The sequence below is a fragment of the Cetorhinus maximus genome, unplaced genomic scaffold (assembly GCF_964194155.1).
Source record: "Cetorhinus maximus unplaced genomic scaffold, sCetMax3.hap1.1 HAP1_SCAFFOLD_649, whole genome shotgun sequence".
In the NCBI taxonomy this organism is placed as follows: domain Eukaryota; kingdom Metazoa; phylum Chordata; class Chondrichthyes; order Lamniformes; family Cetorhinidae; genus Cetorhinus; species Cetorhinus maximus.
The window spans coordinates 6,031-17,427 of record NW_027596591.1 but is presented as its reverse complement, the minus strand read 5'-3'; the positions used below and the strand labels follow the sequence as shown (position 1 = coordinate 17,427).

The 11,397-nt window shown below is 57.0% G+C and overlaps 1 protein-coding gene and 1 non-coding gene across 2 annotated transcripts; both read right to left on the bottom strand.

The window, feature by feature from the left end:
• Positions 1-6,248: 6,248 nt before the first annotated feature.
• Positions 6,249-9,223, bottom strand: LOC144674384 (small ribosomal subunit protein uS4). Its single transcript, XM_078535783.1, has 4 exons — positions 9,113-9,223; positions 7,974-8,096; positions 7,404-7,590; positions 6,249-6,482 (listed from the first exon to the last, which is right to left on the bottom strand). Exons 1-4 carry the CDS (start codon positions 9,207-9,209, stop codon positions 6,305-6,307), a joined length of 585 nt encoding a protein of 194 aa, XP_078391909.1. The 5' UTR covers positions 9,210-9,223; the 3' UTR covers positions 6,249-6,304.
• Positions 9,224-10,158: 935 nt separating this feature from the next.
• Positions 10,159-10,329, bottom strand: LOC144674386 (small nucleolar RNA SNORA23). The gene has a single exon (XR_013574528.1). It is a non-coding gene; the product is annotated as a small nucleolar RNA SNORA23 (small nucleolar RNA).
• Between the last annotated feature and the right edge of the window lie 1,068 nt (positions 10,330-11,397).

The window sequence follows — 11,397 nt, the reverse complement described above, 5'->3', positions numbered from 1 at the left end:
TTAGGTACAGATAGACCTAGTGGGGGTGGGGTTAGGGTTAGGGACAGATAGTCGTAGTGGGGGTGGGGTTAGGGTTAGGTACAGATAGTCCTAGTGGGGGTGGGGGTTCGGGTTAGGTACAGATAGCCCTAGTGGGGGTGGGGGTTAGGGTTAGGTACAGATAGACCTAGTGGGATGGGGTTAGGGTTAGGTACAGATAGTCCTAGTGGGGGTGGGGGTTAGTGTTAGGTACAGATAGACCTAGTGGGGGTGAGGTTAGGGTTAGGTACAGATAGCCCTAGTGGGGGTGGGGTTAGGGTTAGGGTTAAGTACAGATAGACCTAGTGGGGGTAGGGTTAGGGTTAGGTACAGATAGCCCTAGTGGGGGTTAGGGTTAGGTACAGATAGCCCTAGTGGGGGTGGGGTTAGGGTTAGGTACAGATAGCCCTAGTAGGGGTGGGGGTTAGGGTCAGGTACAGATAGACCTAGTGGGGGTGGGGGTGGGGTTAGGTACAGATAGACCTAGTGGGGGTGGGGTTAGGGTTAGGTACAGATAGACCTAGTGGGGTTAGGGACAGTTACAGATAAACCTAGTGTGGGTCGGGGTTAGGGTTAGGTACAGATAGACCTAGTGGGGTTAGGGTTAGGGTTAGATACAGATAGACCTAGTGGGGGTGGGGTTAGCGTTAGGTACAGATAGACCTAGTGAGGGTGGGGTTAGGGTTAGGTACAGATAGCCCTAGTGGGGGTGGGGTTAGCGTTAGGGTTATGTACAGATAGACCTAGTGGGGTTAGGGTTATGGTTAGGTACAGATAGACCTAGTGGGGTTAGGGTTAGGTACAGATAGACCTAGTTGGGTTAGGGTTAGGTACAGATAGACCTCGTGGGGTTAGGGTTATGGACAGAGTGTCCTAGTGGGGGTGGGGTTAGGGTTAGGTACAGATAGCCCTAGTGGGGGTTAGGGTTAGGTACAGATAGACCTAGTGGGGGTGGGGTTAGGGTTAGGTACAGATAGCCCTAGTGGGGGTGGGGGTTAGGGTTAGTGTTAGGTACAGATAGCCCTAGTGGGGGTGGGTTAGGGTTAGGTACAGATAGACCTAGTAGGGGTGGAGTTAGGGTTAGGGACAGGTACAGATAGACCTAGTGGGGGTGGGGGTTAGGGACAGGTACAGATAGACCTAGTGGGGGTGGGGTTAGGGTTAGGTACAGATAGACCTAGTGGGAGTGGGGGTGGGGTTAGGGTTAGGTACAGATAGACCTAGTGGGGTTAGGGTTAGGTACAGATAGAACTCGTGGGGTTAGGGTTATGGACAGAGTGTCCTAGTGGGGGTGGGGTTAGGGTTAGGTGCAGATAGCCCTAGTGGGGGTGGGGTTCGGGTTAGGTACAGATAGCCCTAGTGGGGGTGGGGTTAGGGTTAGGTACAGATAGCCCTAGTGGGGGTGGGGTTAGGTACAGATAGACCTAGTAGGGGTGGAGTTAGGGTTAGGGACAGGTACAGATAGACCTAGTGGGGGTGGGGGTTAGGGACAGGTACAGATAGACCTAGTGGGAGTGGGGTTAGGGTTAGGTACAGATACACCTAGTGGGGGTTAGCGTTAGGTACAGATAGACCTAGTGGGAGTGGGGGTGGTGTTAGGGTTAGGTACAGATAGACCTAGTGGGGTTAGGGTTAGGTACAGATAGACCTAGTGGGGGTGGGGTTAGCGTTAGGTACAGATAGACCTAGTGAGGGTGGGGTTAGGGTTAGGTACAGATAGCCCTAGTGGGGGTGGGGTTAGCGTTAGGTTTATCTACAGATAGACCTATTGGGGTTAGGGTTATGGTTAGGTACAGATAGACCTAGTGGGGGTAGGGTTAGGGTTATGGTTAGGTACAGATAGTCCTAGTGGGTTGGGGGTTGGGGTTAGGTACAGATAGACCTCGTGGGGTTAGGGTTATGGACAGATTGTCCTAGTGGGGGTGGGGTTAAGGTTAGGTACAGATAACCCTAGTGGGGGTTAGGGTTAGGTACAGATAGCCCTAGTGGGGGTGGGGCTAGGGTTAGGTACAGATAGACCTAGTGGGGGTGGGGGTTAGGGTTAGGTACAGATAGACCTAGTGGGGGTGGGGGTTAGGGTTAGGTACAGACAGACCTAGTGGGGGTTAGGGTTAGGTACAGATAGCCCTAGTGGGGGTGGGGCTAGGGTTAGGTACAGATAGACCTAGTGGGGGTGGGGGTTAGGTATAGATAGACCTAGTGGGGGTGGGGGAATACTAAAAGGTATAGATAAACGATGGGTGGAAATTCATTTAAAAATAATGGAAATAGGTGGGAAAGGAAAATTCTAAATAAATATTTGGAACAAACAAAAAGGAGGGGGAAGAAATGGAAAGTGAGTGGGGATGGAGGAGAGAGTTCCTGGTCTAAAGTTGTCGAACTCCATGGTTATGTCCGGAAGGCTGTAAACTGCCCAGTCGGAAGATGAGGTGCTGTTCCTCCAGTTTGCGTTGGGCTTCACTGGAACAATGCAGCAGGCCAAGGTCGGACATATGGGCGTGAGAGCAGGGTGGGGTGTCGAAATGGCAAGCGACAGGGAGGTCTGGGTCATGGGACAGGGAGGTCTGGGTCATGGGACAGGGAGGTCTGGGTCATGGGACAGGGAGGTCTGGGTTATGCTTGCGGACAGACCGAAGGTGTTCTGCAAAGCGGGTCACCCAGTCTGCGATTGGTCTCTCCGATGTAGAGGAAGCCGCATTGTTGAAGAAGGAAGTTGAAGTCTATTTTTGGAATTGTGAATCGGGGGGAGAGAGTGAACCCAGTCAAGAACGTTCCAAACCATTTCAAGACCACCATCACAAAGGTACAACCAGGTTCAACTTTTACAACATGTATCACCAGGTGCATCAATACAAACAATGAATATTACAATCATTTGCAGATATTCATTGTGAGCTGGACAGCCCGAGGGGTCTATACAATTCCCAGCCCCTCGGTGCACTGTGGGCAGAAAGGTCTTAGACAGCGACCCTTCCCCATTGGGCCTTTGCGGCGGCTGCCCCAAGCTTTAGTGCGTCCCTCAGCACCTAGTCCTGGACCTTGGAATGTGCCAAGTCTGCAACACTCGGTCGGGGACAACTCTTTGCGCTGGGAGACCAACAAGTTCCGGGCAGACCAGAGAGCGTCTTTCACCGAGTTGCTGATCCTCCAGCCTCAGTTGATATTTGTCTCGGTGTTGGTGTCCCTGGGAACAGCCCGTAGAGCACAGAGTCCTGTGTTACAGAACTGCTCGGGATGAACCTCGACAGAAACCACTGCATCTCACTCCAGACCTTCTTCGCAAAGGCACAATCCACAAGGAAGGTGAATAACGGTCTCTTCCCCACCACAGTCACCTCGAGGGTAACGTGCCGAGGGGGTGAGACTCCTGGGGTGTAGGATGGATCTGACAGGGAGAGGGCCTTTCTCACCACCAGACAAGCTACATCTTGGTGCTTGTTGGGAAGTTCTGGTGATATCCAGACCCGTCCTTCGCAACACCGGGGACAGGTAGAACCTCAGCACGTAGTGACACTTGGTGTTTGCGTACCGAGGGTCTACGCACCGCTTGACGCAGCCGCACACAAAGGTGGCCATCAGTATGAGGGCGATGCTGGGCATGTTTTTTCCCCCCTTTATGTAGAGGCTTGTACATCGCGTCCCTGCGGACACGATCCATTTTCCGACCTCCAGATAAAGCGGAAGATGGCTCGGGGGGTGATCGCCACCACGCAGGAGTGTGGAATGGGCCAGACCTGCGCCACGTACAGCAACAGCGAGAGTGCCTCACACCTGATGACCAGGTTCTTACCCGCAATGGAGAGGGAGCGTCGCTCCCACATGCCCAGTTTCCTCTTCACCATAGACACTCGCTCCTTCCAGTTTCTAACGCACACCCCGGTCCCTCCGAACCATATCCCCAGCACCTACAGCCCTGACGGTGAAGGGGACAAAGAATCGGTCAGCCCAGTTCCCAAAGAACATGGCCTCGCTCTTCCCACGATTTACCTTGGCTCCCGAGGCCAGTTGGAACTGGTCGCAGATGTGGATCGGTCTGCGCACCGACAGCGGATTCCAGCAGAAGACGGCGACATCATCCATGTACAGAGAGGCTTTGACCTGAGAGCCTCCACTGCCTGGGATCGTCACTCCTCTTATGCCCGGATCCTTCCTGATGGACTCGGCAAAGGGTTCTATGCAACACACGGACAGGACAGGGGAGAGAGGGCAGCCCTGCCTGACTCCAGATTTAATCGGAAAGCTTTCTGATTCCCACCCATTGATTGAGACTGCGCTACTGATGTTAGTGTAGAGCAGTTGGATCCAATTGCGAATTCCCTCCCCAAACCCCATTTTGGAGAGCACATCCACCATGTAGGTTGCGATATTCTGTCAAAGGCCTTCTCCTGATCCAGGCTGATGAGGCAGGTATCCACACCCCTGTCCTGTACATAGGCAATCGTATCCCTGAGCAGCGCCAGGCTGTCAGAGATCTTCCTGCCTGGCACAGTGCAGGTCTGGTCAGATCACTGTCCAGTGATCCCTGGGTTAGAGAGAGAGGGGAAATCAGCCAGGCTTCCTGCTCCTGATCACTATCCAGTGATCCCTGGGTTAGAGAGAGGGGGGAAATCAGCCAGGGTTCCTGCTCCTGATCACTGTCCAGTGATCCCTGGGTTAGAGAGGGGGGAAATCAGCCAGGGTTCCTGCTCCTGATCCCTGGGTCAGAGAGAGAGGGGGGTGAACCTGAGTACCTTTGCGAGCAGGGAGAAGTCAGCTCCCCTGAGGTGAGATGGACAGGCTATCGAGGGCGAGGGCTGGGTAAGTGTCCCCGGTGATCTGGGTCTGAACTCTGGTTACAACAGGAACAGGGAGGGAGATGTCCCCAGGGGCAGACGGTGATTTGCTGTGGAACTCGGGACTCAGCCCCAGCCTCCTGAGCCCAGCAGTGTGATCCACTGTGCAACCTCCCCATGGGCTCCTCGATCCATCACAACCACCTTCCCCTGGGCCACACTCTCCCATCGCCGACTCCCCCCAACTCACTGGGGGAGGGGGGACGAAGTCTCTCCTGAGTTCCATCGTCCGCCTCCCAATATTTACCCGCGTCTCCCTCACACGGTCGATGTGCCCCTCATTCTGGTCCCACAGCTCTCTCCTTCCACCCGAGTGCAACCCCTTTTTGTAATCTTCATCAAGATCTGGATCAGATCACTGTTCACCCCCTCAGCTTATTACCACCATCAGCACCTCCTTTAGACACCACCATTAATACCCACTCTGTTCAGGACGTCTTGGTCCTGCTCTCCTTTGCCCCTACCTGTCGCTGATCTTCTATCCAGCTTCACCTTCTCCACACGCCATCCCCCTTAAACAGTATAAATTTCACATTTCTATTTCTCTTCAGAGTCATACGGACTCGAAACGTTAACTCTGTCCTTCTCTCCACAAAGATGCAGTCAGACCTGCTGAGTTTTTAGTTCACCCCTTAGCCTGCTCTATTCTGAAGAGGAGAGTCCCAACCGGTTCAGATATAACCTGCCGGCCCTGCGCTGAGTGTGAATATTTACCGCACCTTCTCCAGTGTCTCCATTTCATTTTTATAATACGGAGACCGGAACTGTGCTTGGTGCTCCGAGTGTGGTCTAACCGAGGGGGGATACGGAGACCGGAACTGTGCTTGGTGCTCCGAGTGTGGTCTAACCGAGGGGGGATACGGAGACCGGAACTGTGCTTGGTGCTCCGAGTGTGGTCTAACCGAGGGGGATACGGAGACAGGAACTGTGCACGGTGCTCCGAGTGTGGTCTAACCGAGGGGGATACGGAGACCGGAACTGTGCACGGTGCTCCGAGTGTGATCTAACCGAGGGGGATACGGAGACCGGAACTGTGCACAGTGCTCCCAGTGTGGTCTAACCGAGGGGGATACGGAGACCGGAACTGTGCACGGTGCTCCCAGTGTGGTCTAACCGAGGGATACGGAGACCGGAACTGTGCACGGTGCTCCCAGTGTGGTCTAACCGAGGGGGATACGGAGACCGGAACTGTGCACGGTGCTCCGAGTGTGGTCTAACCGAGGGGGATACGGAGACCGGAACTGTGCACGGTGCTCCGAGTGTGGTCTAACCGAGGGGGATACGGAGACCGGAACTGTGCACGGTGCTCCCAGTGTGGTCTAACCGAGGGGGATACGGAGACCGGGATTGTGCCGATACCGGGCTGTGGGGGTAAAGAGAGGAGACGGTACACGCGGAGACAGGATAACAACAATTCTTTATTGGGTTCCACTCTCCATGTGAAAATCGACAGCTCAATCCTCCTCTTCATCATCAGCAGCTCCAGCACCCCCCTGCGCCTTCTTGGCGTTCTTCCGCTTGACCCGGCCGGGCCTACCCCCTCCGTAGGGAGACCTCAGCGAGAAGTCGATGTGCTTCTGCGAGTCCAGGCGCACGATGTACGAGGGGATGTTCACCACCTGCTTGCGGACCCTGGATTGGCGACGGAGACGGGGAGAGAGAGAGAGAGAGAGAGAGAGGTGAGCCTCGGAGGGCAAATCCCTTTAGGGTCAGGGGCCGACAGAAATCCCCGTGAGTCCGCGCACCACCCGATACCCCCACAGACAAGCGGGCAGACTCTCCCCCACCTCCCACCCCCAGAAACTCCGCCATTACCTCTCTCCGCAGTCGATGGCGCTCAGGACTCTTTGGAGTGAAGAATTCCCGCCCGCGCCTCTCTCTCACTCTCCCGCTCGCTCCGAGGTAAGGTATACAGACACTAACTGCATTGACCTTACTGAACAAAAGCCCTGTCAGCTCATTCAACTGACAGCGTCCCCCCCAGGGCTTATGTTCTGCACAAAAACAGACAAAAAGGTGCTCGTGTTTAACAGGTTCGCTCTGTATCTAAACCTCGTGCTGTACCTGTCCTGGGAGTGATTGATGGGGACAGTGCAGAGGGAGCTTTACTCTGTATCTAACCCCGTGCTGTACCTGTCCTGGGAGTGTTTGATGGGGACAGTGTAGAGGGAGCTTTACTCTGTATCTAACCCCGTGCTGTACCTGTCCTGGGAGTGTTTGATGGGGACAGTGTAGAGGGAGCTTTACTCTGTATCTAACCCCGTGCTGTACCTGTCCTGGGAGTGTTTGATGGGGACAGTGTAGAGGGAGCTTTACTCTGTATCTAACCCCGTGCTGTACCTGTCCTGGGAGTGTTTGATGGGGACGGTGTAGAGGGAGCTTTATTCTGTATCTAACCCCGTGCTGTACCTGTCCTGGGAGTGTTTGATGGGGACGGTGTAGAGGGAGCTTTACTCTGTATCTAACCCCGTGCTGTATCTGTCCTGGGAGTGTTTGATAGGGGACGGTGTCCCTGGGGAGGGAGCTGCGAGATGGGGGGAAACAGCCCCTTACCGGATGTGCCTCTGTCGGATCAGCACGCGGGCGTGATGAATCGACTTGGCCAGGCCCAGCTTGAAGACCTGGGTTTGCAAGCGGCGCTCCAGGAAGTCCTCGATCTTCAGGCCCAGGATGTAATCCAGCTTCATCTTGGTCTCGTCCAGCACCCCGATTCGGACCAGGCGGCGGAGGAGAGCGTTCCCTGCAGCGAGGGGAGAGGGAGGAGAGTGCCGGGAACAGCCATTAACACACAGGAAAGGGGGAGGCTCAGACCCACACACACACGCCCATCCTGCATCATCAAGTCTCAGCCTTTTACAAACCTTCAACACAGAGTGTCTGACAGGGATAACAACTCATCATCGGCTTGATGGAGAGGAGCTGCAGCTCCAACAGCAGAACCTCGCTCAGAGGCTCACCCGATTCACTGACCGGAGATATATCACTCTGAAGACCCCCGCCCTCCCCCCTCCAAATCTCAGCACAGGAAGCCCCTTACGCCAGCACACTTGCTGCTAACCTTCCGATCGGTGAAACTCCCTCCCTCCCTCCCACACCCCACCTCGGGGTCCATGAGGCTCTCACCTTCAAACAGGCGCTTGGGGTCCTTCTCGTCCAGGGTGAGCAGCTCCCGAGCTGCCTTGCGAATCTTGGCCAGGGTGAACTTGACTCTCCACACCTCACGTTTGTTCCGGAGCCCGTACTCACCTGGACAGAGAGAGGCAGAGTAAGACACAGACAGGAGCCAGAGACAGAGAGGGGCACACAGAGTGAGACACAGACAGGGGCCAGAGACAGAGAGTGACACAGACAGGGGCCAGAGACAGAGAGAGTCCAGAGTGAGACACAGACAGGGGCCAGAGACAGAGAGACACACAGAGAGAGACACAGACAGAGAGACACACAGACAGGGGCCAGAGACAGAGAGACACACAGACAGGGGCCAGAGACAGAGAGACACACAGACAGGGGCCAGAGACAGAGAGACACACAGACAGAGAGACACACAGACAGGGGCCAGAGACAGAGAGACACACAGACAGGGGCCAGAGACAGAGACACACAGACAGGGGCCAGAGACAGAGAGACACACAGACAGGGGCCAGAGACAGAGAGACACACAGACAGGGGCCAGAGACAGAGAGACACACAGACAGGGGCCAGAGACAGAGAGAGACACACAGACAGGGGCCAGAGACAGAGAGAGACACACAGACAGGGGCCAGAGACAGAGAGAGACACACAGACAGGGGCCAGAGACAGAGAGAGACACACAGACAGGGGCCAGAGACAGAGAGAGACACACAGACAGGGGCCAGAGACAGAGAGAGACACACAGACAGGGGCCAGAGACAGAGAGAGACACACAGACAGGGGCCAGAGACAGAGAGAGACACACAGACAGGGGCCAGAGACAGAGAGACACAGACAGGGGCCAAAGACAGAGAGACACAGACAGGGGCCAAAGACAGAGAGACACAGACAGGGGCCAGAGAGAGACACAGAGTGAGACACAGACAGGGGCCAGAGACAGAGTGAGACACAGACAGGGGCCAGAGAGAGTCCGGAGTGCGAGAGACAGACAGAGAGAGTGACCAGCGTTAAAATACCAAATGAGGATGATCAGTTTGCCCAGGGGTTTGGCACTGGACACACACACCCCCCTCCCCCTCCCATGCACGATCACAAGAGGCAATTGCCCCCCGAGGCTCTGACCGACTCACCGATCAGCTTGAGCTCCTGGTCCAGACGCGATTTCTCGAAGGGGCGACGCGGAGCGACATAAGTCTTACTGCACACCCAGGATCTGGCGACTGGCATGATTGCTCAGAGACTGCGGGGGAGAGGAAACAGCAGGTCAGACACAACCCCTCACTGCCTGCAAACCCTCGAGAATACACACCTCCCTCCGACAGTGCAGCACTCCCTCAGTACTGACCCTCCGACAGTGCGGCACTCCCTCAGTACTGACCCTCTGACAGTGCTGCGCTCCCTCAGTACTGACCCTCCGACAGTGCGGCGCTCCCTCAGTACTGACCCTCTGACAGTGCTGCACTCCCTCAGTACTGATCCTCCGACAGTGCGGCACTCCCTCAGTACTGACCCTCTGACAGTGCTGCGCTCCCTCAGTACTGACCCTCCGACAGTGCGGCGCTCCCTCAGTACTGACCCTCTGACAGTGCTGCACTCCCTCAGTACTGATCCTCCGACAGTGCGGCACTCCCTCAGTACTGACCCTCTGACAGTGCTGCGCTCCCTCAGTACTGACCCTCCGACAGTGCGGCGCTCCCTCAGTACTGACCCTCTGACAGTGCTGCACTCCCTCAGTACTGATCCTCCGACAGTGCGGCGCTCCCTCAGTACTGACCCTCTGACAGTGCTGCGCTCCCTCAGTACTGACCCTCCGACAGTGCAGCACTCCCTCAGTACTGACCCTCTGACAGTGCGGCACTCCCTCAGTACTGACCCTCTGACAGTGCAGCACTCCCTCAGCACTGACCCTCCGACAGTGCAGCACTCCCTCAGTACTGACCCTCCGACAGTGCGGCACTCCCTCAGTACTGACCCTCCGACAGTGCAGCACTCCCTCAGTACTGATCCTCCGACAGTGCAGCACTCCCTCAGTACTGACCCTCTGACAGTGCTGCGCTCCCTCAGTACTGACCCTCCGACAGTGCAGCACTCCCTCAGTACTGACCCTCTGACAGTGCAGCACTCCCTCAGTACTGGCACTGGGGGGAGTGTCGGCCTGGATTATGGAGCTGAAACCCCTTGTCCGAGAGCTCGGAGGCCGTTCAGTGGGACACACTGACCGGTACTATGGTCTCGATGGTTTGATCTGCGGCTCGAGAGCGGGCGAATCTGTGCGAGCGCCGATCCCGGGAGCAGAACGCCGCCCGCCATCGGCGCTGGACACGGACGGACAGCAAAACCGTGCGCACGTCGCCCCGGGCCGCGCACAGCAAGATCCCAAAAGCACCACACACCACCACCGCCGCCCTCCCTAGGAGATCGGTCTCGTGTGCACCCTGAAGGACGCAGGCTGATGGTGCCAAGGCCCCGAACACCTCCCCGCCTCGGTTTCCACCGACACAACCCCGGAACCCGCTGAGCAGTCGCGCCATGTGCAGAAAGATCCCAGAAACAAGTCCGGTAACAGGCATCGCCACACAAAGGACAGAGGCGGCGAGGACCGATCCAGTCTAAACCCCCCCAACCACCGGCCTTGCGCTCCCCACCACCACCGAATTCCCTTCACCGTACACAGCAAGATCCCAACAACAAGTTCAGCTCTGCCTGGACGATAGCCACTGCTCTCAGGTCCCGTTGGAACCTCCCATGTGTGTGTGGGGCTGGGTGGGGAAGAGAAGTCCTAAAGAAGGTACCGTGCCCCGGCGAGAGGGGCCTCCATCGGTATCCCACCCACCTTGGGGGTTGAGAAACAGGAGGCAGCAACCGTGTGACGCCTACCCCCTCCCCCACCACCAGTTCCCCCAGGCGTCACCAGCAGCAGCAGTGCCCCAGGCATCACCTACCCTCCCCATCAACCCCCCAAGGCATCACCTACCCTCCCCCCCGCCAGTGCCCCAGGCGTCACCTACCCTCCCCGCCAGTGCCCCCGGCGTCACCGACCCTCCCCGCCAGCGTCCCCTACCTTCCCCATCAACCCCCCCCCGCCGCCCCAGGCATCACCTACTCTCCCCCCCGCCAGTGGCCCAGGTATCACCTACCCCACCACCCCCCCTCCCCGCCAGTGCCCCAGGCGTCACCTAACCTCCCCGCCAGTGCCCCAGGCGTCACCGACCCTCCCCGCCAGTGCCCCAGGCGTCACCGACCCTCCCCGCCAGTGCCCCAGGTATCACCTACCCCACCACCCCCCCTCCCCGCCAGTGCCCCAGGCGTCACCTAACCTCCCCGCCAGTGCCCCAGGCGTCACCTACCCTCCCAGCCAGTGCCCCAGGCGTCACCGACCCTCCCCGCCAGTGCCCCAGGAGTCACCTACCCTCCC